Source organism: Cryptomeria japonica, chromosome 10, assembly GCF_030272615.1.
Source record: "Cryptomeria japonica chromosome 10, Sugi_1.0, whole genome shotgun sequence".
Taxonomy (NCBI): Eukaryota; Viridiplantae; Streptophyta; class Pinopsida; order Cupressales; family Cupressaceae; genus Cryptomeria; species Cryptomeria japonica.
In genome coordinates this window covers 749,487,572-749,513,766 of record NC_081414.1, presented here as the reverse complement: position 1 = coordinate 749,513,766, position 26,195 = coordinate 749,487,572, and the positions used below count along the sequence as shown (strand labels likewise).

At 36.7% G+C, this 26,195-nt stretch overlaps 1 protein-coding gene across 2 annotated transcripts in view; it reads left to right on the top strand.

Moving 5' to 3' along the window:
- Positions 1-26,195, top strand: part of LOC131076117 (uncharacterized) — a 113,924-nt gene that overhangs the window by 28,041 nt on the left and 59,688 nt on the right. The window contains exons 2-3 of one of the 2 annotated variants that reach the window (XM_059213136.1): positions 7,243-7,441; positions 7,606-7,692. In XM_059213136.1, the coding sequence (XP_059069119.1) occupies positions 7,243-7,441; positions 7,606-7,692 (286 nt within the window). The remainder of the gene's footprint in view (positions 1-7,242; positions 7,442-7,605; positions 7,693-26,195) is intronic. The other variant, XM_059213137.1, reaches the window with a different exon arrangement.

Here is a 26,195-nt window from a genome sequence, read left to right as displayed (position 1 = left end):
AACTCATGCATGCATCCTTAGACAGAGTGTCATAGAGTTGCATCAAAAGACCTCTGTGACACGTTCAGTGTCATCTAAGGGGTACTAGAAAGTCACACACTTTGTACCGCATCCTGACTGGAGAGCTTGTATAGTGAGTCACTGACTAGTGTTCACCCACCTATCAAAGTGATTCACTTTTGCCCCTCTACAAAAAGATACATGGAAATCAGGATAGAAAAAACCACAATGAAAAATGCTGCTAGAATCTACTGTCCTAATCCAACCTCATAGTTGAAATGTTTACAAAGTTTTAAGACTCCTAATTCCTTATTAGAACATCAACTCTTTCAAACTCCCCACTTAACAACTTGAATACAGACACCAACCACACAGGATTTTACAAATCGGATAACTTATTAATATTCTGAGATCTGAAGTATTACAATTAACAATATTAGATATGAAAAAACAAATTATCACAAATTGAATGTTGTATCTATAAACAACTTTACACTTGACAATCTGCAAACTTATTATTAAAGTCTGAAAATTGATAGTTTCCTTCAGGTTTCCTTATACACAAACTCAAGCCAAGAACATCATGATATCTCACCGAAAAAAAAAACCTATTGATCTGATTTATCCTTCAAAATATTTGCACTTACAGCACTTGTCTTTCTATTAAAGATTGCTCACTCACAGCCTTTTTTATTTTCCTTAAATATTGTTCACTGAAAGCATTTCCATTACGTTCTTCTTTCTATTGACTGCATATCTATTCATACGTTCTCATCTTTATTTAACAATACTCGTGTTCATTCCACCACCAAAACTTCGAGCCTTTACACACTTTATATATAGACTCTTTTTAGTTTTAACCATCCGGTCAGTTATAACCTATTTATTGTTTTGTAATACTGATAAAGAACAGCAGCTCGCAGGTCATAACTGATTATAGTTGGTGGTAGTTGTAACCATATCAACCAATATTGAACCGATTCAACTGATCCAAAACAAGCAGTCTTTATAGATTGAATTGTTAATCAGCCAAGAAACATTACCGTGTAACAAACATTTCTTTTTGAATCAATCATTAATATGAAGATCGTAAATATGATTCTTTTACGCTCATGGAGAATTGATCAAGTATTATCCCTTCTTGCTTGATTTGAGAGGGAAGGACCTGGATAGGCACAGAGTGTTTGCGGGTGTTGGCCTTGGCTATTTCAAATGGTGGTTTCTGGGAGAGGGTTCAGAAGACCTTGGAAGGGAGGAGGACCTTATTCAGTTTGCAAGACTCAACGGTATCCCACCCCCGAAACCAGAAGAGGAAAACCCACATTTGGAACAGGCTAGTAGGGGTCGTGCTTCCAGGGGCTGCTGTGGGTCTGGAATTGGCCGTGGTAGAGGTCGCCCTCCGCGTAGAGGACGTGGTCAAGCAAGGAAGGAGCACCCGTCAGCTGAAGCTCTACAGGAAATTGCAAGCAGAGGCAGAGGCCGAGGTCATCCTACGAAGCAGCTGCAACCATAGATGAAAAACTCGGCGAGCAATTCAAAAACTCGCGAGTAATCACGATCCATAATCCCGCGCGAGTTAATCGCGGAAATACTCGGGGCGATTTTTTTATATACTCGCCGCGATTTTTTTGGCAAATAATCGCTGTTAATGGCCAAAACCCGCCCGAAACGCGGCACAAAATGCGAGAAAAACGCGACTTAAGTCACAGGCAAAAAAAAAACCGAAGTCTTTATTCCATTTCGCGGCTCGCGCGACTCCGGAAGGCAAAAAACGCCACGCGATTTGCATAGGGTTTGCATTTGCACGCACGACCAGGTATCTTTTTGTATTGTTTCATTTCGAATACACAGAATGACTGTGTATTACACAGTCAAAATGACTGTATTGTTTGCATTTGCACGCACGACCAGGTATCTTTTTGTATTGTTTTATTTCGAATACACAGTCATTTTGACTGTGTAATACACAGTCATTTGAAATGACTGTGTATTACACAGTCAAAATGACTGTATTGTTTGCATTTGCACGCACGACCAAGGATCTTTTTGTATTGTTTTATTTCGAATACACAGTCATTTTGACTGTGTAATACACAGTCATTTGAAATGACTGTGTATTACACAGTCAAAATGACTGTATTGTTTGCATTTGCACGCACGACCAGGTATCTTTTTGTATTGTTTTATTTCGAATGACTAAGACTGTGTAATACACAGTCATTTGAAAAGTCATTTCAAATGACTGTGTATTACACAGTCATCAGTCATTTGAAATGACTGTGTAATACACAGTCATTTGAAAATGATTGTGTATTACACAGTCACAGTCATTTCAAATGACTGTGTAATACACAGTCATTTCAAATTTTCAAATGACTGTGTATTACACAGTCATCATTACACAATCACAGTCATTTCAATTTTCAAATGACTGTGTAATACACAGTCATTTCAAATTTTCAAATGACTGTGTATTACACAGTCATCATTACACAGTCACAGTCATTTCAAATGACTGTGTATTACACAGTCACAGTCATTTCAATTTTCAAATGACTGTGTAATACACAGTCATTTCAAATTTTCAAATGACTGTGTATTACACAGTCATCATTACACAGTCACAGTCATTTCAAATGACTGTGTATTACACAGTCATCATTACACAGTCACAGTCATTTCAAATGACTGTGTAATACACATTCATTTTCAAATGACTGTGTATTACACAATCATTAGTCATTTGAAATGACTGTGTAATACACAGTCATTTCCAATGAGAAATGACTGTGTATTACACAGTCATTACAGTCATTTCAAAATTTCAAATGACTGATGACTGTGTAATACACAGTCATTTTCAAATGACTGATGACTGTGTAATACACGGTCATTTGAAATTTTGAAATGACTGTGTAATACATAGTCATTTTCAAATGACTGATGACTGTGTAATACATTAATCATTAATGTACATTGTAATTAATGACTGTGTATTACACAGTCAATTGTGAAATACTCATAGTCATTTGAAAATTTGAAATGACTGTCAACTGTGTAATGTCAATGTGTATTAAAGTATTTCATTTAAATTTAAATTTGAAGTTAAAAACTTAAAAAAATACACAACCAATTAAAAATTTTAATTTTAGAGAGTCATCTATTTTGACTGTAAATAAAATACAGTTATACAGTCATTGTAATTTTTGGATGTTTGTGATTTTTTTTGGTAACAATGTTATTTATCTCTAAATGTTGCCTCTCTTTTGCTAGGTTCTTTTCCACATCTTTTTGAAAGAAAATGGATTCAGCTTCTACAGTTAAAGTTGGTGGCAAAAAGAGAGACCCTTGTTGGAAACATGGGAGACCAGGTCCAAAACGAGGAGATGTTTTTTGCAACCATTGCAAAAAAATTGTAAAAGGTGGCATTAATAGGTTCAAATATCACCTTGCAAAAATTCAATGCCGAGATACCACAAGCTGTACGGAATGTACTGAAGAGGCTACGAGAGATGCAATAGCAACGCTTGAAGCATATGATCAAAGGAAGGCAACAAAAAAGAGAACAGCAGAGGCAATGGCAGCCCCAAGGGCAGATTTGAGTTCCATGGGGTCACATACAGATGTGGGGACATCTGGTTCTTCCCTTGGGCCACGGATACGAGCAAAGGGAACTTTGGACAGCAACATGGAAAACTTCTTTATTCCACGTAACACTCCTGGTGCACAACCTGGATTGCTTGGCACTGCATGGAATAAAGAGGCTCACCAACAAGCCAAGGTGGCGTGTGCTAGATTTTTTATCTACAACGATGTTCCGTTCAATGCTATTTCTAGTCCATCTTGGGACCAATTGGTCACCGCGTTGACTATGGCAGGTAAGGGGTTCAAATCCCCAAGCCGTTACGAGGTAAGTGGAGCGTTATTGCAGGATGAGGTCCAAAACACTCATGCATTAGTGGAAGAGCAAAGGACTATTTGGGAAAAGAATGGCTGCACCATTCTTTCTGATGGATGGACAGATGGTAGGAACAAGACACTCATCAACTTTCTAGTTGCTTCAGGAGGACAGTTAGTATTTTTAAAATCAATTGATGCCTCCAATGAAGTGAAGAATGCGGAGACCTTGTGCAACATGTTGGATGAAGTGGTGATGGATGTGGGAGTGCAGAATGTCATCCAAGTTGTGACTGATAATGCAGCTGCATATGTGGCAGCCGGCAAACTTCTAATGGCTAGACATCCGACATTATTTTGGAGCCCTTGTGCTGCCCATTGTCTTGACTTGCTCCTTGAGGACATAGGGAAACTAAGTTGGGTAAAGAAAGTGGTTGAAGATGGAAGGAATATCACCAAATACATCTACAATCACACATGGGTCCTGAATCTTATGAGAGAACACACTGAAGGTAAAGATCTTGTGCGGTCGGGGGTCACACGCTTTGCTACCAATTTCCTCACCTTGCAGAGCATACTTGCTACATTGCCCAACCTGAAGCGGATGTTCGTGAGTGAAAGATGGTTGGGGAGTCCTTATGCTACAAAGCCTGAAGCAGAGAAGGTTGTGATTGCCATTTTTGATACTAATTTTGCCAAGATGGTGGAGGAGATCATCAATGTAAGTTTTGAAACTTTAATTGATGATTTATTATTTAATTTTCTAATATTTCAATCTGCTGATTTTGTTAGATTTTTTATATCTAGGTGTCGGAACCGTTGGTGAGGGTGCTACGAATGGTGGATGGGGATCATAACTCCATGGGGTATCTATATGAGGCCATGGATAAGGCCAAAGAGGCGATTCAACACTTGTATGGGTCAAACAAGACCAAGTATGAACCCATATGGCACATAATTGATCGGAGGTGGAACCATCAACTCCACCAACATATTCATGCTGCTGCCTACTTCTTGAATCCCAAGTTTTTTTACTCTCCGAGTTTCAAAGCAGATGCAGAGGTTAGAATTGGCCTTGACACATGCATTCGGAGATTAGTTGATGATGAGATCCTTCGAGACCTGATACTTGATGAGTTGCAGAGTTATAAGAAGGCCTTAGGGGAATTGTTTTCTTCACCTGATTGCAAACGTAGGAGAGCCACCTTACGACCAGGTAAAAAAAAACATATGTTTAATTTTTACCATTTATTTCTCTCTTTAAGATTATTGAAATCTTTACAAGTTATAAATCACATTTTGTATCCTTGCAGATTTGTGGTGGGAAGATTATGGTGCCACAACGCCTAATCTTCAAAAGCTTGCCATCCGCATATTATCACAGCCTTGTAGTGCTTCTGGTTGTGAGCGCAACTGGAGTGTTTTTGAGAACATCCACACAAAAAAGCGCAATAGGTTGACTCAACAACGCTTGAATGATCTTGTCTATGTGCGATACAACATTCGATTACATGAGAAGAAGGTGCTAGGGCAAGATTCACATGAAGCACTTGACTTGGATGACATTGATCCATATGCAGCAGAATGGGTTGCTTCTCCTGATGATGTTGATAATGATTTGGATCCATTCCTTACTAATGAGCAGCTGAGTGAGTTGGAGAGGGCAGGAGAGGAATGGGATGCGGAAGTGGCAGCACGTGAGGAGGAGCAGGAGGTTGATCATGCAGAAGAGGCACCTGTTAGTGTTGAGGATGTTGCCACTACTTCAGCACCACCCACCCAGCGGCCACAATCTATTTTGAGCTTTAGTCGTAGACGCAATTTATGATTTCTTATTTTCATAATTTCATTGATACCAAACTTTGAACTTGATATGTAATCAGAATTTCAGAGGTTCTTGTTTTGTGGTCTATGACTCTATAACTCTATGAGACTGTCACTATGGTACGTTGATATGTATTGAACTCTTATACATATGTTGCACTTGGTTTCTGGTTTATGCTATGATACTTGCATTTGTTGCTATGTATTACCAAAAAAATTTGATTTATATATCATGGAAATCATATATGTTATACAAATTTGGTGTAAATGTGTGTTTTTGAATTATATATAAAAAAAAAATGTATTTTCAAATGTTCGATAAAGTTGCCGAGTTTTGCCGAGTTTTTTGCCGAGTTTTGGCGAGTCCCGAGTTTTTAAAATTTTTTGGCCTTGCTGAGTTATTGCAAAATCCGAGTTTTTCATCTATGGCTGCAACAACCCGACACTCCCTCTTCAAGCTAGGCTTTCTGTGGATTCCTCATTTTGATTTTTGGATACTAATTATATATGTATATTTCTCTTAGGTTTAATTTTAAGCTCAAAAACTCTGTTTTAGGCAGGTGGAAATCTGCCTCTATCGTTTTTAGTCTGTTTGCTTTCCTAGACGATGAAACCCTCTTATGGTTTAGAAAAACACATAAGTTTAAAGCTTTTCAGGTTTTGGTGAAATCTCTGTGCTCCTAAAGAGCAGGGATTTTTGAATGACTGAGAATTTTGTGACAAACATATGTATTTAATCTTATTAATACAAATCTGGCTATGCCTTTACCGATCAAAAACAAATATGATTCTTTCTTCTAAACGTCACAATTGAGAAATCTACTTTAAACAACCAATGGAAGACCAAGAGTCACAACTTAGAATTCTACACAAAGGTGACCCTCATGAAAATTGAACTTGGGTCTCCACATTGAAAATTCATTGCTTTAACCAACTAAGCTCAACCCCTTAAACGATGCAATAATAATATTAAAATTCTGTTACTGTTTTTTTCAAGAATATATAATCAAGGAGAAAGGAGTTTTATTCTTCACCATGATCGTTCCTTCAGAAAGAGCAAGAACAACACTGATCATTCATTCAAATAGGGCATCGATGTCTGCAGATCAAACTACTATCCTGCTGCCTGAAGATTGTCATATCACCATTCAAGATAACCAGATATTTGCTCTTTGTATTAACGAAACTAAGGTTCCATATAATAGTTCTGCAAAACTTATTAATACATTTGTTTATACGTGACATCAATGACAAATTCTTGTAACTAACATTATTTTTTACATTGTTGATATTTTATATCGAAAGCAATATAAGGAGCTAATGGATTGTCATCTATATTGTTAAAAAGCTTTTTAGTAGATGTTACACAGTTCTAGAGATTTTAGTGCTTTAACTTTGGCCATGCATGAGAAATATTGTATTACATAACACATTGTTGAAGCATCTTAATTATATTGAATATTTGAATGTGATTATAGCGCAAATCAGGTGTTAATTTTCTCACTATTCATCGTGATGTAGTTATGGGTTAGCATGGCATGAAAGTTTTACCTTAGAAACATTGGAGAAAACCTTTCGGCATGGTGAAAGAGGTCTTAAAACGCCATCAAAGAACTTTGATAATAACATTCCGAAAGATATTTTTGAAGCTGTAAAAGAAAAGGCCATCATGAGTTTGGCATCACCAACATTAAAAGAGAAAGTTGCGTATTTGATTATGGTAAATATTTCTTCATTTTACTATCAATGTCAATCTTTGGTTGAATAAGAGGTTCTTTAAAATAATGATTATTTAATTATAATGTTTTATAAATTTTGATATAATCTAAAGTTTTATTTGTAATGATATAAGAAGTTAACTACATAGATGTAACACTAATGTAGGTTCGGGATGTTTTGAATCCTAATGTTGCTATTGTGGTGACATGTCACAAGAAAGATATAGATGGTAAACAAATTGAATTCAAGAAGGTACATATATGAAAAAATCATTTTTTATCCTTTGGTATTCTTGTAATATTCCAACATAAATTCGATAATGCTTTTTACATGGATGTTTTATTAAAAATGTGAACATGCTTATATATTAAAACATGCTTTTAGAGGAAATCACATTGCAACACGGGCATTTGTTGATGTATGAATTTAAGAAACTTAGTTTTCATGTCTTTGTCAACTTGCCTAATGTCTAATGTCTCAAAGGAGTGTTAATTGTCTCTAGGGGAAAATACAAAAACGATGATTACTAGTGACATGTAATGAATAAAAAATAATAAATATCTGCAAGGTTGAGGCATTTGATAAGAGTGAGAGTTTCACATTCTATTGATTAAGATAGAAAGGGAATGAGTTATGTGGATTTTCCTTCCTCACTATGGCCCATTAGTTCCTCAAAACCACTTATGAGGATGTTATATGTGGATTTTTGGCATATTATATCATGTAATTTTTAATGCACTTTGATTGCGAGCCATTGATATTAATTTATAGCATTTAGAATTTTGTCCTCTTTCTCATAGGCAGAAATAAAATACTAGTGAGGCCTTTCATAGGATCCTAACATACATTGTATCGGTCCTCAAATTTAAGCTTATTTGGATCTAACTTAATGTTTCTTAAACCAAACTTTAAATTAATTACTTGGATCTTGGTTGGGGTCATGTGTACTCCTTGTGCCTCAACAATGTATCTTAGGTACTGAATCTCTTTGGAAATGAACACTTCATCGTGTTTTCATGTAGATTATGTCTCTATAAAGTATCAAGTATTTTCTAAATATGGCATAGGTGTGTTAGATATTGACTGATATGTTGTCATTGATGTCAACATATGTGAAGTCAATATGTGTTGATGTATTTCAGTCAGATTGGTTGAGCTAGTTGAGCCTATTTATTACAGATGAGTTGATGCGGTTTAATGGGTTTAGAGATGCTTATCTCTAGTTGATTTGGCATAAGTTTCAGAGGTCCGCATGTTGATTTGATAGAGTTGTGTATGATCTGGTATTGTAGCTGGTTATTCAGTTATTTGATATTGGCAGTTTAGGTGATTCTATACGATGTGCTCCGGAACTGTTATATCTTTGGTTGCAGATGTGTGGGATGTATTTTGGATGTTAATATGTGTCCTCACATCAGATGGTTCATGATTTGGAGGTCCGCAAGTGTATCTTTCAATTTGATAGTTAGTTTTGTGTGTATTCTTGTGAGATGATGATGATTCTTGTGATGCGAGATGTTGCAGTGCAATTTACTTTGCCTATGGATGTTTCAAGATCATGTGCTATGCGTATTAGTGGTCCACATTGATCCTTGTGCGTGTTATTGAAGATTTTCTGATTTGGTGATGTTCTTCATGTTGAATGATGTTTTCGGTATTGTAGTATGTTGTGGATGATCAAGGTGTGATTATTGGATGTGTTTCATATTTGTAGTGGTTGTTTAGGTCCAGAATATGTCTTAGCCGACATTGTTTTAGTCCGCATGCATTATTATGATGTATATGATTATATTTTGTATATGTAGCGTGTGGTGAGCCGACCTATGTTTCATGGGTTGATGATGTGTATAAATAAGCATTGTAATCATTGTGAGAGATATGTGATCTTTGTATGATGTATTTGCAAGCGGGAATATTGATCCAATCATTCGGTAGCCGTGCGAGTTTGGGAGAAGTGTGTTGCAGAGCAGATCAGATAGTGTGCTTAATCGGAACTTTAATTCAAGCATCAGGAGATCCTATTCTTTCAATTCATGTAATCCAGATTGTTGTCCAATCTTTGTAAGACAGTGAGTCTTCCTCTGGGTTATTGCCATTTTCTTGTTTTGAGCAGTGAGCTCTAGGTAGTGTGCCTGAATGCATGTGCGTTCCCCATTGTAATATTTCATTTACTCCTAACAGGGTATTATCTCATTGTGGGTAGGTTCCCACCGTGGTTTTTCCTTTAACAAGGTTTTCCACGTCAAAATCTTGGTGTTATGTGTGTTATTGATGTGGTGTTGTTTTATGCTTTAACTGCTTATTATTAGATCTGAATTATGGTTTAAGTTGCAGTAAGGTTTTGAATTTTTGGTACAAACTAATTAACCCCCCCTCTCAGTTTGTTGCATTGTTGCCAACAAGGTGCTCATCCCAAGTCTTGCTAAAGATGAAGATGACATCAAGGTAGACAACAATACATGAAGTAGTGGATAGCCTCAAAGTATCATTCATCATCATCAAGAATGGCAATGGAGCATTGGTTAGGCCAAGGGACATGACTAACTATTGGAAGAAACCTTCTTTGGATTTGAATGTTATCATCTAGATATTTCTAGCTCAACAAGTTTTTTATAATTTAGCTAAATTTAAGATTAATCTTGATAAAGAACTTTAGACCTCACAATTTGACCAATAGGTCCTTAAACCTTGCAAGAGGATAGTGGTTCTTCATAGTGATCTTATTTGGATCCTTGTTGTCAATGCACAAACTCCATGTGCTATCTTTCTTATATGCTAGCACAATTGGGGTATTGCAAGGTGACAAGCTTAGTTTGTTAGGTCCTTCCTCTATAAGAAATTGAATCTATCACATGATATCTTAATTAAATAGAAATAATCTACAATAGAAAGAAGCATAAGGTAAAGGAATTGCAAGAATCAAATCCATATTATGATTTATTATTAATATTAGAATACATATACTCTTTTTTGTGCCTAAGAAATATGATTTCCCATCTTGTTCAACTCTATAATTTTTGTTTATGTTATTGTGGGAGTTGTGGTATATTTTGTTGCCAAAATGGAATTCTTCCATTGAGGTCTTACTATTGAAAGCACAAAATTATTTTTAGAAATCATTGTCGTCTTATACTACTTAGTGTTGATGATTGATTATTTTCTTAATACTTCCAATATGTGGTATCTTCTATCACTAACATTGATTACTATAGCCATTAGATTTACTTTATATACATGTCAATGAAAATGATATGATTTAAATAGTAAAACATCAATACCTCTAAAGGTTTGTGATATTGTATCTTGAAGAGGCTTGATGTTCTACATAACTACTAAGTGATGTCCATCTTCAACCTTGCACTCTACTATCCAATTGAGTATGGTTATGGTAGACGCATTATTAGTACATTCAATCATCAATTTTATTCAAAAAGAATTAAGGTCTTTTGAGTTCCATTGTCAACTATGAAATGCCCTAGTTGTCTATTGATCCATATTTGAGATTGAAATAATCTTTTTGCTTTCTCAATTTCTATAGGATAAGTAGAGATATTTATTGTACCTATAGATGGTTTTGTCTTCTAAATGAGGACTTGTAACCTTGGGAATGATCTTATGTGACCCTAATTACTTCTATAACATTTTCTTAGTATTTTGGAGACCTTTTCCCATGTCCAATTGAAGATTCTGGTGTTTCATCTTTTGCATGTGCAATGTCAAGTAACAAAAGGTTAACCTAATCTTGAGGAGCTTAGTTCTTGTGTACGTTATGTGTGTTCACACTTAATTGTTTTTAAAATATATATATTTCCATGTACTTCTATGTTCATTTTTATCATATCCTCTAAAGTTCCTTGGCAGGGCGAGTCATGCTAGGAAGACTCTAATTGCATGGATTGAGACAAAATATACCATAATTATTGCACCATACAATATATTAAACATCACTAGCTTCATAATGCATCTAAAATAAAGTCAAACTAAGCTTCTGAGACCTTGAAAACCCTAACAGACACTTTTGGAAGACTTGGGTGCCCCAACTGGACACGGTTGCCTAGAAAGGACACTTGCATGCCTGGAGGACACCTGTGCGGAATGATAGAGTCCTCAACTCACACATTAGTCCCTTTTCCATGCATTGGTCCCATTTCTACACAAGCGTTCTATGAATTGGTGAACTCGCACTATTGTTCTATGATATGTGCATTTGTTCTAACCATTGAGCATTTTGGTTGGAAAATTTGGACCCTTGGACACCCTGAACCTCTTGGTGAAGTCTAAATATCTTATGACACTTGAATCAAGATAATTGGACAAAAAGGTGAGAAGTTGAGATAAGAAAAGTGTCTCCAGGTCACTAGGTGACACCTGCGAGACTAGGTGGGATTCTAGTGGACCCTAAACATACTCAATCCACCCAAAACTTCTCTAAACCATAACCAATACTCTTAGGGATGACCTACACACTAGAAAAGCACATTGGGACACCTTGGAAAACCTTTTAGATTGTTTTGAAAAGTCTGGAATGACTCCAAACCAAACTAAACCACACTAAATTGGTCAAGAACTTGAAAAGAATAGGAGATGTCTATATTAACCTTCGAGTCCACTTGGGACACATATATGTTCATTTTAAAGCACCAATTAGAGTGTTCCTACCATATATCCATATCACATTAAGGATTGATAGGCATTCAAGATCACACTTTGTGTTTGATTCCAACATTGGAGCACGTAAAACTAATGTAATCCATTTCTTTATAATTCTATTATGTAATTTTCTATTTAGAGTGTTCCATATACATATCATCAATGTTTACAATTCCCTTTTCAAATTACAATAGCTTACAATTTGCAAAATAGAAGAATGAAGAAGAACTAGTATTGGAGAAGGTGGAAGAGCTCTCTAATGCTGACCTCGAACAAAGTCATCTATTCACCATCGATGGTTTTTAATGCCAACTGACCATGTGGAACCCTTAGGTCCACCCCACTATGCTTGTTGAGATAGTCACACGGCCATACAATGGTACAATGTATACAAATCGGGATAATAGGCTCACACACATGCCACACAATGCATACATGACACACAGGAAGGATGGTACCAAGTCCATGAATCAAGGTTGCATGGGTACGAGGGTTCTTGGAGACGTCGAGTACTGGTACTGGTATTGGTACGACTATTTTTTCAAAATAGGAGACGTGGGTACTTGGAGACGCCAATTTTTTTTTTAATATAATTTAATAATTTATAGAAAATCTGATGACATTGAACTTTCAAAACAAGAAATAACATTAAGTATTAACTACTAACTATGAAGTTTAGGATCAAAATGCCATACAATCATTGTGTCATAGTTTCAAACTGGTTAGTGATACTGATTACATATTGAAGACAGCTTGATAAATAGCAAGCTGATACGCAAACCAAAAACTGAAAGCAAAAATCAGAAATTTTATATTTATAATCTACTCTTCTTCGCCATGATCATCCATATCAAGGTCATCAGCTATGAGGCTCTCCAAATAGTCATCACTCTTGAATTCGGGTTCCTCTGATGGTAGAATAACAGGGGGTAAATTAGCTAGTCCATCTGCTTCAACCACTTCATCTACAAAGGCTGCAACTTCTCCATCAGGTGAAATTTGATCCCATTTTGCCGAAGGACCCTCATTGTATCCAGGATCTACACGAGAGAGAAGATGAAGTGAGCTGTGAATGTACACCACTTTCTTTGATCCTAATCGCTTCCTCTTTAGTGAATGAATGAACCCATAAGTGCTCCAATTTCTCTCACAAGATGAAGAGCTAGCCACTTGTGAGAGCAATCGTATTGCAAATGATTGCAATTCAGGGGCTTCACTTCCATGATTCCACCACCACTCTATAGGGTCTTTCTTTACTTTCATATCATATATAGCTTCCACAGAAGCAAAATCACCTTGCCCACGTGAAAACTTATTCTATTGAGTCCTCATAACTGAAGCTTCCTCACCTCGGTCATAGATCTTTTTAACCGTAGCCCAAAAGCCCTTCCTTACCTCTCTATCCTGATGTGGAGCTCTCTTTTTGGTCACTTCTATATCATACCATTTAGGATTAAGGGCATAGGCAGCACAATGAAGAGGTGTGTTAAGTTTGTTCCACCTTCCATGTAACTTTTCTTCTATCAAAGGATATAGAGAAATATCTTTTGCATCAATTATCTTCTTTACTCTTTCACACATGGAATCTATTGCTTCATAAACCTCTCCCAAACATGCCTTATCTGAATCTGCAAATTTGATCACCTCACATATGGGCTTAATAAAGTCCACAACAAACTTAACATTAGCCCAAAAATGCTCATCAAGGGCCATAGCTCTCACCTCAACTGCAATATCTGATGTAGATTGTTTCCAAGTTGCCCATGCATCACTAACAACCGTGGAACACAAAGCTCCTTTGACTTCACAAAGGCGGTCAAGAAGAGTGAAGTAAGAAGCAAAACGTGTGTCAACAGATTTGAGAAGTTCCACCTTGGCAAATTTACGATAAATGGCTTGTGTGTGGTGATGGCTACATATGAACATTTGTATCTTTCTGCCCTTCTCTATGAGATCTGAAATCCATTGGAACTTGCCAATATCCTTGAGAGCATTATTTAATGAATGCACACAACGTGCTATCCAAAATATTTGCTTGTACCTCTTTTGCACCAACATGGCTATTGCATTACAAACAGGGGCAACATCAATAACAACTTGGACTACATGTGATGCCCCCACCTCCTCAATGTTGTCACATAGCTGGCTATGAAGAAATTCTGTATTTTTTTCTTGCCCTGAACAATCTATTGCCTTCAAAAAATAAGGCCCTTTGCTACATGTTACCATGATATTAAGTAGTGGATGATTCCTAGCATCTATCCACCCATCCATCACAATACTACATCCTTCTTGAGCCCACACTCTTTTCAATGGTGCAGTTTGTTCCTCCAATCGACTTTTTTCTTTATCAACAAGAGTAGTGCGAAGCTTCTCATACCCAGGTGGTTTATAGCCTGCTGGTGCATTATTGATAGCACGAACCATCTCTTCATAAAATGGAGAGTGAGCCACATTGAATGATATTCCATTTGCATAAAAGAATCGTCCAATGGTTGCATCAACTGCTTCTCGTCCTTGCACATCAAACAATCTTCCAATGGGGTTTGCGCTGCCAATGTGTGCTCTTTTGGGAGCCGGTTTAGTTGCTAAACCTCTAGAAATCACATCTACCTTTGACTCTATATCATGACTATAAGTTGTAGTAGTTGCCCCTGTTGTTGAAGCATGAGAGCTTCGCATAACAACTTTCCCATCAGCCCTTTCTTGTTCTCTCACAACATCATATCTTTCACACTCATTTGTACAACCTTCAACACCATTACATGGCAAGTGGAGGAAATGAGCCTTCACCGTCGTGTAGGTACCTTTCCATCCCAAATTATAAATTTTGCATTTGATAGTGGTTGTTCCACCTGATCCTTTTGGTCCCGGAACACGATTAACATACTTCCATAGTGGATACAACCCTTGTCTTCCTCCACCTGACATTTTGAATGATGAATCTGAATAAAAAATTAAAATTAAAATGTTAAAAACAAAAAAATAGCTGATGGACTAGCTGATTTACCTGGTACCCCTGTTATTCTACCCAAAACGTGTATTTGCAGGTTTGAGTATATAATTTTTTTAGTAATTTTAAATTTACCAAAAATTATTATATAATTTTTTAATTTACTAGATTTTATTTTACTAATTTAAAAGTAAAATCTAGTAAAAAAATTATACTACTAAGTAATACACTAATAGTAATACTGTATTAGACTATTAGTATATTAAAAAAAATTAAAAATTAAATTAGAAGTATACACTATACTGTCTTATTTTATACTATTATGAAACGATAAACAATGAAAAATTGATAATATTAATTGTAAATTTTGAAATATATTAATTTAATTTTAATGCCTGAGAGTGTGAATTATTTTTCTGTTTTCATGTATTTCACAGTTTTATAAACTGTGAATGTTCGATACATTCACAGTTTTTATACTGTGAAATAAAAAATACATTCATAGTTTTTAACTTTTTATACTATGAAATCAAAAGACAAAAATACATTATAAATTTATAAATTTATAAAATTAATAAAACTGTAAATTTATTAAATTATAACAAGTTATCGACATTTAAAAAATAAAAATGAAACAAAATTGAAAAATGAGACAAAATCGAAAATGAGACAATAGTATCGTGTTTAAAAAATGAGGCAAAATCGAAAATATTGTGAATACATAGTATGGGCGTTTAAAAAATGAGACAATCGAAAGTTTAAAAACCTTAGTATGCTCACAGCTCTGTGGTTTTCGATTTTTGTGTGAAGGCATTCGCGCGATTTGTCTTCGGCGGTAAAACGACTTTGGGTGGTTGTGATTTCTATTCGGGCGGCTGCAAAATGACTGTGGTTTGTGTTCGGGCGGCAACAAAATGACTTTGCGTGGCAAAATGACTGCGATTTGTGTTCGCACGGCTGCAAAACACTACGATTTGTGTTCGCGCGGCCGTAAATGACTCTGCGCGTTTAGGGTTTGTTGACTTTTTGGTCCCGTGACGTCACATTTTAAAGGGTTTTTTTAATTTTTTCATGCATTTTAGGTTTTTTTATATTTTTTCTGGGCGGGTTCGTCAGGAGATGCACTACCGACTCCTGCCCACGTCTCCTGCAAGTGGAAACGCCTCCACCCACATCTCCCACACAAGATATGGGTACCAATCTCCGGTTCGGGTCTCCAGGGGTCTAGGGTACATTTCCCTGCGACCTTGCCATGAATCTATCAAGGGTCTCTACTCAAGACTATATAAGTTATTACATGCTAGAGTGCAGCGGAGGGAGTGTCATCATATGTGCTCAAGTGGTTGCACCATATAGAACTGAGCATTCTCTAGTATGAATGAGAATGATGATCACACAAGTCCCAATGCTACATGAGTGGGCATGTGTCTCTGGATAAGTACCTAGACTCCATGTGTGGGCATGCCTTCTGAAGATACCCTTGGCCTCATGATAGCTCTCAAGGCGTGCTTGAGGAACAAATTATGTTATTTAGTGTTTACCCCAATTTTATTTTATGTTTTCACTTGATTAAAACTTCCAAACATGATTGCTTGTGTGCCACTTATAGGCCAAGTATGCGTCAAAAGCCACTCCCTAGAGTCACTTTGGGACGTAACCCTAAGCTCATGCTAAATTTCAATGCAAAACATCTAAATTACATCAAATTGTCTCAAAGCCAATTTACCACACATATGCATGTAATCTCAATCGGCTTGGTGCTACATGAAGACGAATCCAGTTTGATCCCAAAATGAAATTTACTTATATAATACCATAATACCACATTAGAATATCAACACAAATTGTCAAAATATAATTTATATCAATTCTCAAATTTAGACTAAAACTAGTCCCAAGGCCATCTAACATTGATGGACCTCCAAAAAGCTTGAATTTTCAAAGAGCATAAAACAAAAATATAAAAGTACCTTTTGATTGTGTAGCATCGTGTTGTGACCTTTTTTACACATCACCCCATTGCAAATGGGGACCCTCCCTTCTTCCTGCTTTCTAGGGTTTTTGTTAGCGCCTTATGACCTTCCTGCTTCAATATTGTCAAGTTTGTCAGTTTTAAGCGGCTTGAGTTTTAAACATTATGAGTTAGTGTGTTCAAGCCATGGTTAGAACAGAGTCTAGATGTCATCATTGTGTCTAGAAAGCCCAAAGGACGAAGATCGCAATTGATTTGAGCTAATTTGGACAACTTTCTATTTTTGGAAAGTATTACTTTTTGCTTTTTCCTATTTTTTAGGAAGTTTCTTTTTGGCATTTTGAGCATGATCCTCGAAATGGCCTTTTTTGAGGAGTTTTTCCTATTTTTTAGGGAACCTTGCTTTTTTCTATTTTTAGAAAGTGGATCTAGGGTTTGCACTGTTCACATTGAGATACACCAAAATGATCGACAAATTCCTTCTAAAATCCAAGTTTTAACCCAAAAATCCAATTTCCTAAATTTTAGGGATCCTAAGGAATTCAGTGAATGATTGAGGCATAGTTTTTAAATTTCAAGGCAATCCGGTAAAATTTGCACAAGTTATGGAGATTTCAAGTTTTTCCTGATCTTCATGAAGTCCGCCCTCTTTCAAATTAAGGTGCATGACATCAAGAAAGTTCGCCTAACCTTTAGGTCTATGGTGTCTAACTTCAGCAAAGTCCGTCCTAGAAAGAGAGGGTATGATATACAAGAGGTTGATAAGGTCTTTCCCGCTCATGAAGAAAGGTGCACAAGCTCCATGAAGTACGCCCTCCAAGGTTCCCAAGTTGAACAAAGTCCGCCATGAGTGGAGAGTTGAGGTGCAAGGAAGTAAAAAAGTCTGCTCTTGGTCAAGGACTATGATTCCTAAAGTTTGTAAAGTCCGCCTTCTTGGTGCACAACGTCAAGCAACCTCGCCCTATCATGAGACATGGTGCAAAGATGATAAAGTTCATCCTAAATGAAAAGGTTTTGAAGTGCAAGCAAGGGATGAAGTCCACCTTGCTTTGCGTGAGATGAAGTCCGCCTTGATGTACAGTGCATAAACATAATGAAGTTCGCCCTTACCTTGGTCACATGAAGAGCAAAGTCCACTTCATGATGGATAAAAAAAATCTCAAAGTCCGCCATGTGCAAGGAGAAGAAGGAGAGGAGCAATTCAAGTCCGCCCAAGGGTATGAATATGATGCCTAAGTCAAGTGAAGTCTGCCCTTGATCAACATGAATGGTGCCCAAGTCAAAGAAAGTCCACCCTACTGCAAGTAAAGCTCACAGTGATCAAAGAATTTTGCCTTCCTCTACTTGGGAAGAGAATCATTAAAGTGCGCCATATGGTTAAGAACTTAAGAGTATGAGGTGGTGCCACAATGTTCACCAAGCCCGTCCTACATCAGCATATGATGGTAAACAACATCAAGAAGTCGGCCATGCTAGCTTGGGAAAGGTTCCCAACTCACTCCAAGTTTTCCCTATCTTTGATGAAGGTTGAAACAAGTCAAACAAAGTCCGCCGGCCATGCTAGCTTGGGAAAGGTTCCCAACTCTCTCCAGGTTTTCCCTATCTTTGATGAAGGTTGAAACAAGTCAAACAAAGTCCGCCCAAAGGAGATGCTTGCCAAAATTTGAAAGTTAGAGAATATTCCTCAACAATGTCATCACAATCTTCATGAAGTTCGAACTTGAGCCAAAATAGAAAGTTTCTTTCAAAGATATATTGCAGATCAGTTTGAGTTTGGGACTGAAAATCGAATTAGAAAGTTGCATTTGAAGTTGCAAGATAAGATTTCAAGTTTAGGAATGATGAGCAAGCAACTAAGCATGAAAATAGAAACACGCAAAGAGTGAAAATGGATTTAGAAGCTTCCATCTTGAACTAAAAATTGAAAGATCGAACTTGCCAAAGAGATGACAGTACACTAAGGTCCGATTTCGAAACTTTCTTTGAAAGATTAAAGACTGAATGTCCAAGTTCGATGAATGAAGAGAAAATTAGAAACAAATTTTGAAGATCCTTTGTGTTTCCAAATGTGAAATTCAAACTCTTATACAAATACCTTATTCATTCTCTCATTTTTACACATAAAGTTTGAACTTTCTAAGCAAGTTGAGAGTGAATTTGAAAGGCTTCTGCAGGTTGAGAGTAAATTTTGAAGGATTTTTTGCAGGTTGGAAGTGTTTTGAAGAAGATTTCAAGTATATTTCTGAGTTATCAATCATTTTTCAACAAATTTCAACTCAGATTGTTGAAGAGTTTTGACTGTTTGGAGAATAAACCCATTGATTTTATGTGATTAACTTCTGATTTTCCCATTCTTCTTCATTCTTCGAAGGTGAAAGTTGATTTCATAGGCAGAATATTAAGGTTTCAACTTGACTTTTCTTCAAAGTTCTAAAGAGAAGGAATAAAAAGAAACAAATTTCCCTTCTTCTCTTTCTTATTTTCTGCTTTTCAAAAGAGTTCGAATGGATTTAATGAAATATTCTTGGACTTAAATTTTCCCAAGTTCTGATTTTGAAGTCAAAATCAAACCTTAAGTTTCTAAGTGTTGTGATTTTCAAGAGATTTTCAGAATAATCAAGTATGGAAAATCCCATTTTGTGACTAAGTGTTGAAAAGAAAGTGAAAACCACATATTACTTAGCCACCAAACTCACAAACTATGCCTAAAAGTATAGAATTTGACTTAAGTTTGTTTGATTGTTTTGCAGATATCTCATAGCCAGGATGGAGTTTCAGGTGGATAAAGATTCCCCTCAAGAATCCAAGATGAGGTCTAAGTGGAAGTTGGTCAGAGACACTAACTTAGGACATATCAACCTGAGGGAATTCAAGAAGCGAATGTATGGCCTAGACAACTTGATGCCTACAATAACTGCCAGAAAGATGATGAGAAATGGAATCATACAGGCTGTTGGTTTCCTTCCAACGATGCAGTGTACTGAGTTGGTGGTAGAATGCTCTAAACACTACAATCCTATAGACCGAAAGATCATAGCATCTAACGGGAGAGTCTTGGCAAATATTAGTGATGTTGCTATCAAGGAAGCTTTCTGCATCCCTGACTATCATAACCCTATTTACATGACCAAGGAAGAAGCAACACGGCTATACCAAGATAATATTGAAGAATATGAGGCCAATATCAACCATTCGTGGTTGGATAAGCCAAGGAAGGGTGCTTCCAAGCTATCCAAGGATCTTGTGAGAGCCTATTTCAAGGAAGATATTGGAGACTTGATAGTTTTATTAAATAGAGTCATGAGTAGTCCACAAGGTGTGCCATTTGAGCCTTGGATGTACTACTTCATCAATGAGATAACTACCGGAACAAATATGATTGATTGGGAAATGATTATAAGTAATAAACTTGATGACCAATTGAAGAACTTAGAGGAGAATAGGACATTTTATAAAATTTCCTATCTGGAGTACTCTCTTGCTCAAACCTACAGATATAGAGGAATCACCTGTAGAGGAGAAGTGGGAAATTAGGAGAATCAGTTTGCAATTTATGATTGCTACCGACAACTACACTTGGAGGAAAAATTTTACTTCAAGAGAGTCAACGATACATTCTTGATGCATATTACTAGGATGCTCCAAGGTGGTCTTCATCAAAGGCTCTCTCAGGAATCTAAGGATTTTATTAGCAAATTCAGGCATTGGTACATCCAATATCCTAGATTTACTTGTCTGAGAATTCAAGGATTCTCTGGACCTCCTTAAAGTTACCTATGTATCCCACCAACAGGCTAGTGTTGCTTGAAGTTGTTAGGAAGCTTGAAAATTATATAATTGTTAAAAGAGAGAAGCATAAGAAGGCAAGAACATCTTCTCTCACTATTGGATTGGAAATGGATTGGAGACATGACCATCATCATAGGCTGCAGCTAGTTTTGAAAAGGAGCTTTCTTGGTTACCCATTGTTCCAGTATAAGGCTAGAAAACATTTTGACTCCTTTCACCAGATGAAAAAAGTTGACGGAGAGATATTCAAGCATAGACCTAATCTCGAAGGCTATTGGGCTAATGCAGCTGATAGTTTTGAAATCAGAAGGAGATTGTAGTCCAGACTTCCCTTAAATTTGATTAGAGTAATAGAAGTGTTTTGAGTGGTAGATCAGCTTGAAGATGATCCTAAGTTTGAGAAATTAGCCCCTTGCCTTGGTTGATTGGTCGGATTCTAAGAGGTCTAATTTGAGCGACCTCATGAGACTAGTGATTAAATATTCAAAATGGTGGGCAACAGAGAAGACAAAGGGTCTTAGATCCAAAGGTATCAATCTCACATATGACCTCATGGGAACCAATTAATCAATGTCTTCAAGCCATGGTGTTTCGTCAAGTGTTGGATCCATATAAAAAGGAAAGAACCCACTGAAAATTCTTTGAGGGGTAAAGGAAAGAAAATAGTTGGAGATGTGAGCAGAAAGTATAAATCTAATGAGGGTCATTTGACCTTAAGTGTTGTATCCATTGCTCCAGTCAGGGCTACAGCTAATGAACAGAGGATGAATGCTGATATAGGGGGTAATGAAGTAAGAACTCCTTCCCCTTTAGTGGAAGAGATAATGGAAGAACCAGCTCAAGACCCAAATTCTGCTAGGAATGCAGAAGTTGAAGAACCTGAGCCGCCAAGGGAATTCCTAGATGGTATAGTTACAGGACCAAAGGGAATAGAGGATAAGTTTGATGGGAGTGGCATGGAGCAGTCAACCATTCCAGATTGGTTGAGGGAAAGAATAAAGGCTAAGGGCTCCTGAGGAAGCTCATTTAGAAGAGAACACAACGACATTCCTAGCTATGGCGAGTAAACCAGTTGAGGTAAGACCACCCAAACTAGCTAAGAGGTTCTCTTTAATTCAAAGAGATAGTGCAGGATGCAGGACAATTTAGGTGGTAGTACCTAAGGCAGGGAAAACTCAGGATAACATCACTCCTGAGGATTATAAAATCACTACTGTGAATTTGGGTAAGCCTACTCAAGCCCAAGAGATCCAAGATTTCGATGATTCTTGCAACGTCCTCAAGGCAAGACTAGCCAAGGGAAAAGAAGAAAGAAAGAAGGTTGAAGATGAAAATGAGCAATGGAAGAGATATGTTCAACATTTGACAAAACCTATAGATCAGGAGGAGGTACCTGTTACTCTACCCATACCTCTTCCACAAGAATCATTAAAAGATTACGAGGACATGAAGGTAACTTTCAGAGAAGCTAGGGAATGGACGCCTGATGCCTCAGAATATGCTGACACACTTATTGAGAACTTGATATCAACACATGACTCCACATCTTCCTTATTGAGTAGAATTCAAGATACAACCGAAGCTTGGAAAGATATTGAGGATATTTAGAGAAGAATCATTCCATATCTGAAAGTAATTAGAGTACTTTCTCAATAGGACCTTATAGACAGAAAAGTCATCCAACTCAGTGACCTATATGATTTCAGTTCTTGGTACTTTGCCTTGGTTACAAGGGTTGAATCTTTGAGAAAATCCGAGGCTAAGTGTTCAGAAATTGAAAAGACCATCAGAGATATTCAAGACAAGGTCTTTTTTATAACAGTTGAGATATTGAAACGAGATGAGGTGGGAGAGAAGCATCTGCGTGTAGAGAATTTAAGGGCCAAAGTTCAAGGAAACTCCTTCAAAGTTTCAGGGACAATTCTCAAGGGGGATCTCTCTAGAGTTTCAAGCTTCATACGCATAGACGAAAATTTCCTAACACAAGCAATTGGCTAGGAAGACGCTCTTGCCACCTGTACTGATGATGTGGATATGATCGACTTCCAAATTAGCAACTTGCCAAGTGTCGCCATAGAGGAGGTGTGACTTCTTGTGTCTAGGTACATCAAATCTACAAAGAAGGAAATTGAACATTCACCTCAGTGAGAATAGCAACTATGCCACTTGTCTTTTTCTTGTCCATTTTAACTGTTAAAGTTTGGGGAAACCCTAATTAGGGTTTTATCTTTGAATCTGGGCCCTTGATCGTTGTTTGATCTCAGCTGTTCAAAATTTTTGGACTCCTATATAAGGTTGCCTCCTCTCATTTGGAGAGTGTGACGTTTTTGGAATTTTATTCCATGAAGGTCATTTTTCAGATAATATATTACATGTGTGCTTTCTCTTAAGGCTTTGTAATCCCTATTGTTTGAGTGATTAAGCAAGGTTCTCAATTTCTTCCACCAAATAGTTAAAATTTACTTCATGTTATTAGAATGAATGAAAGATCTGATAAGTATTGGTTTATGGTGTATCTCTGCTCATACTTTTGGTAAATGGATGATTTTCATTTACTATGCAAAGTTAGTCCGAGCTTTCATTTTGTATATGCTTAAACTTCTGATCATAAGCACATCCCTTGAAGATTGCATCCACTTTGTGTAGTTGTCCTAAGTGAGACGAAGCAAAGTATGGTTATTGAGTTCACCAAATCAATACCATCAATGGAATTTGTAGGATTAATGTAGATCTCTCAACCCTTGTCTCTTTTACCTTTTTTGAAGTCTTAAATCCCAAAAATCCCAAAAGACAGAGAGAGAGCTTTAATTGATAAATCCATATAAATCCCAAAATTATTGACAACTCGTTCAAACGTAAGTCCCTTTGTGTATTACCAGCAAATCACAACGCCCATTGAGCTTATCCACACGTCAAGACCTGACTAAAGAAACCTTGGAATCACCATATGATCTTCTAGCAATCTTAGCATATGCAGTGATTTTTCAAGAGAGGATAAATTATCTTTAAGTACTTTATTCTAATGTTTGGTAGATGATAAAACAAACGCCAACACATCGTAAATTGCATCTCTATTCATTTTCGTCCTTGCCTAGCCCTCACCTTAGCATTCTAGCCTTTAGTGCTCTTCCTACATTGATTCTATTCATACATTATTCAAATCTACATTTTCAACTCATGATCGATCTTCTATGAAATTTTGATTCCTGATTGACAAGACCAAGATGCTCTGGGAGCCTTGGTCTTGGATCTAGAGCAGGGTGCCCTGGTCTTGGATCTAGAGCAGGGTGCCCCAGCCGTCTTGGTTCTCCCAATTAGGACCCAAAATAGGACCTCACAACTATCACTTGATGCAGGCAATAAATTTGGTTTTGTGTCAGTCTGCTCCAAAAATTCAAATATTTGATGCACAATTAGGTATAAAAGGAATCCTATCCCCCTCATTTGGTAACTAGAACTAAGGAAAATCATAAGTGAGCTCTCGATTGCACTCTAGCGAAATCAATTCAAGTTTGTGTAAGCAGGCATTCAATTATTCATCAAGCATTGAAGGAGAGGGCAAGTCATGTTCAAGCACTCATGATCAACCTTCTATGAAGACATTCTACATTACATTATAATCCCTTGTTTAAGGATTCAAGCAAGCTTTATCAAGGTATCAAGTTTAATTTTAAGCATTTTCAGATCAGATGTAGCCTTTCCCTCAAAAGAAGAGCATCCAAATTCAGTTCAATTTCAATTATCATTTCAATTTCAAGGTTAATTCCTAAATCAAGGTTTGACATAAGGCAAAACCCCATCAACAAAAAGTATTTCCTTATTTCTGTGTGCAAGGAATTATCTTAGTCCAGCGACGAGTGAGGAATCCAATAGAGAAGACAACAACAATCAAACTTAGCTTTTGAAGGCACAAAAAAGAAGAAGACTAGGGCGACCATCTCCTCATCCTAGGAATTTCTGATGACCTTCTAACAATGGATCTTGTGCATCATCCAGATTTGAAAAATATCGAGTTTGTCTGCCCTCAGTACTTAAAGGACCAAGGCGACTTGCTCCCCCTAGTCTCGACAATTTAGCCTAAACTTTTTGTCATATGTTTTGATCTATTTTCCATCAGTAGATCTAGGTTACAGTTCTGCATGATATCTGGAACATTCTATTACTATTATTATATGTCAAATTCTCATTGTTTGTCCTAGATCTAGCATTGCAGTTCAACCTTAATTCCAATTCAATTTCATCTCAAACAAAGGAAGAATTTGGCTGATCTATATTTAGTCCTTTAAGGATTAGATCTTGAATCAAGTTCAATTCCCTCCTTTAATGTGTGGTGGTGTTAAGCAAAATTAGTGGCCTTATCAGTCTAGGTGTTGAAGTCATAATTTTCAACACCCGTCATAGCTCATGCTTATTATTGATTGTTTATATTCAAATCTGACTCAATTTACCTTTTATTCATTTTTTTATCAATTTAAAGGTTAAATTCACAAAACCCTAGATATTGTGTTAAAATTGTTATGGGTTACATAATTCTCAAATTATTCTCAAATTATATGCTTATATCTGATTTTTATTACATATCATTTTAGATTTAGAAGCACCTTTTGTTCACATTCATAATTCACATTGCTTAATTCATTGGTTGATCAATCATTTTACAAAAGGTTGCATGTTTTAATCACACATATAGCTTGCATTATAAAAATTAATTTCCTTCTTTGTGCATGAGTTTTGTTACATGTAGTCCTACATCCAATATTCTAGTGAGAAGAAGTTGTAGACTTAGGGCTTCTTGAAGTTTAAATACCAAGGATATGGGACCCGAGTTAAATAACCTATTCCATGTGACTGTTGGTACTTCCTCTAATCCAACCCATAAAATATCCAACATCATGGAGCCCTATTCACCTCACACTTTTCACGATGAAGATGATGACTCATTGACTAGGGTTACTAATGCTCAATTAGGGAAGCTTGACATGGAATTTGACAATCTTCAACAACGGATAGGCCAAGAACACTCAAATAGCGAGACAATCTCCTTGATTGAAGGGTTGAAGAGAATGATTCAAAGTGATAAGTTAGGTGTGGAAGTGTTACTTGGCACTGCTCATATTATTGATGCCAATATTATTCTTATAGTTGTCCATTACATTCTTTTGACTACATCCTTTCCTAGTGTACCTACATATGCATGTTCTATCATGACTACCACTACACAAAATGTTAATCATACACATGTTAGTCATGGGGACAATCTTATTAATTCATACTCTTATAAACCTTCTTCCTTGAGTCTTCCATTTGTTTGCCAACGAACTCCTATATCAACATATCGCAATGTTCCTCCTCCTTATCATCAACGTCCAAATACCTACAATAACATCACTC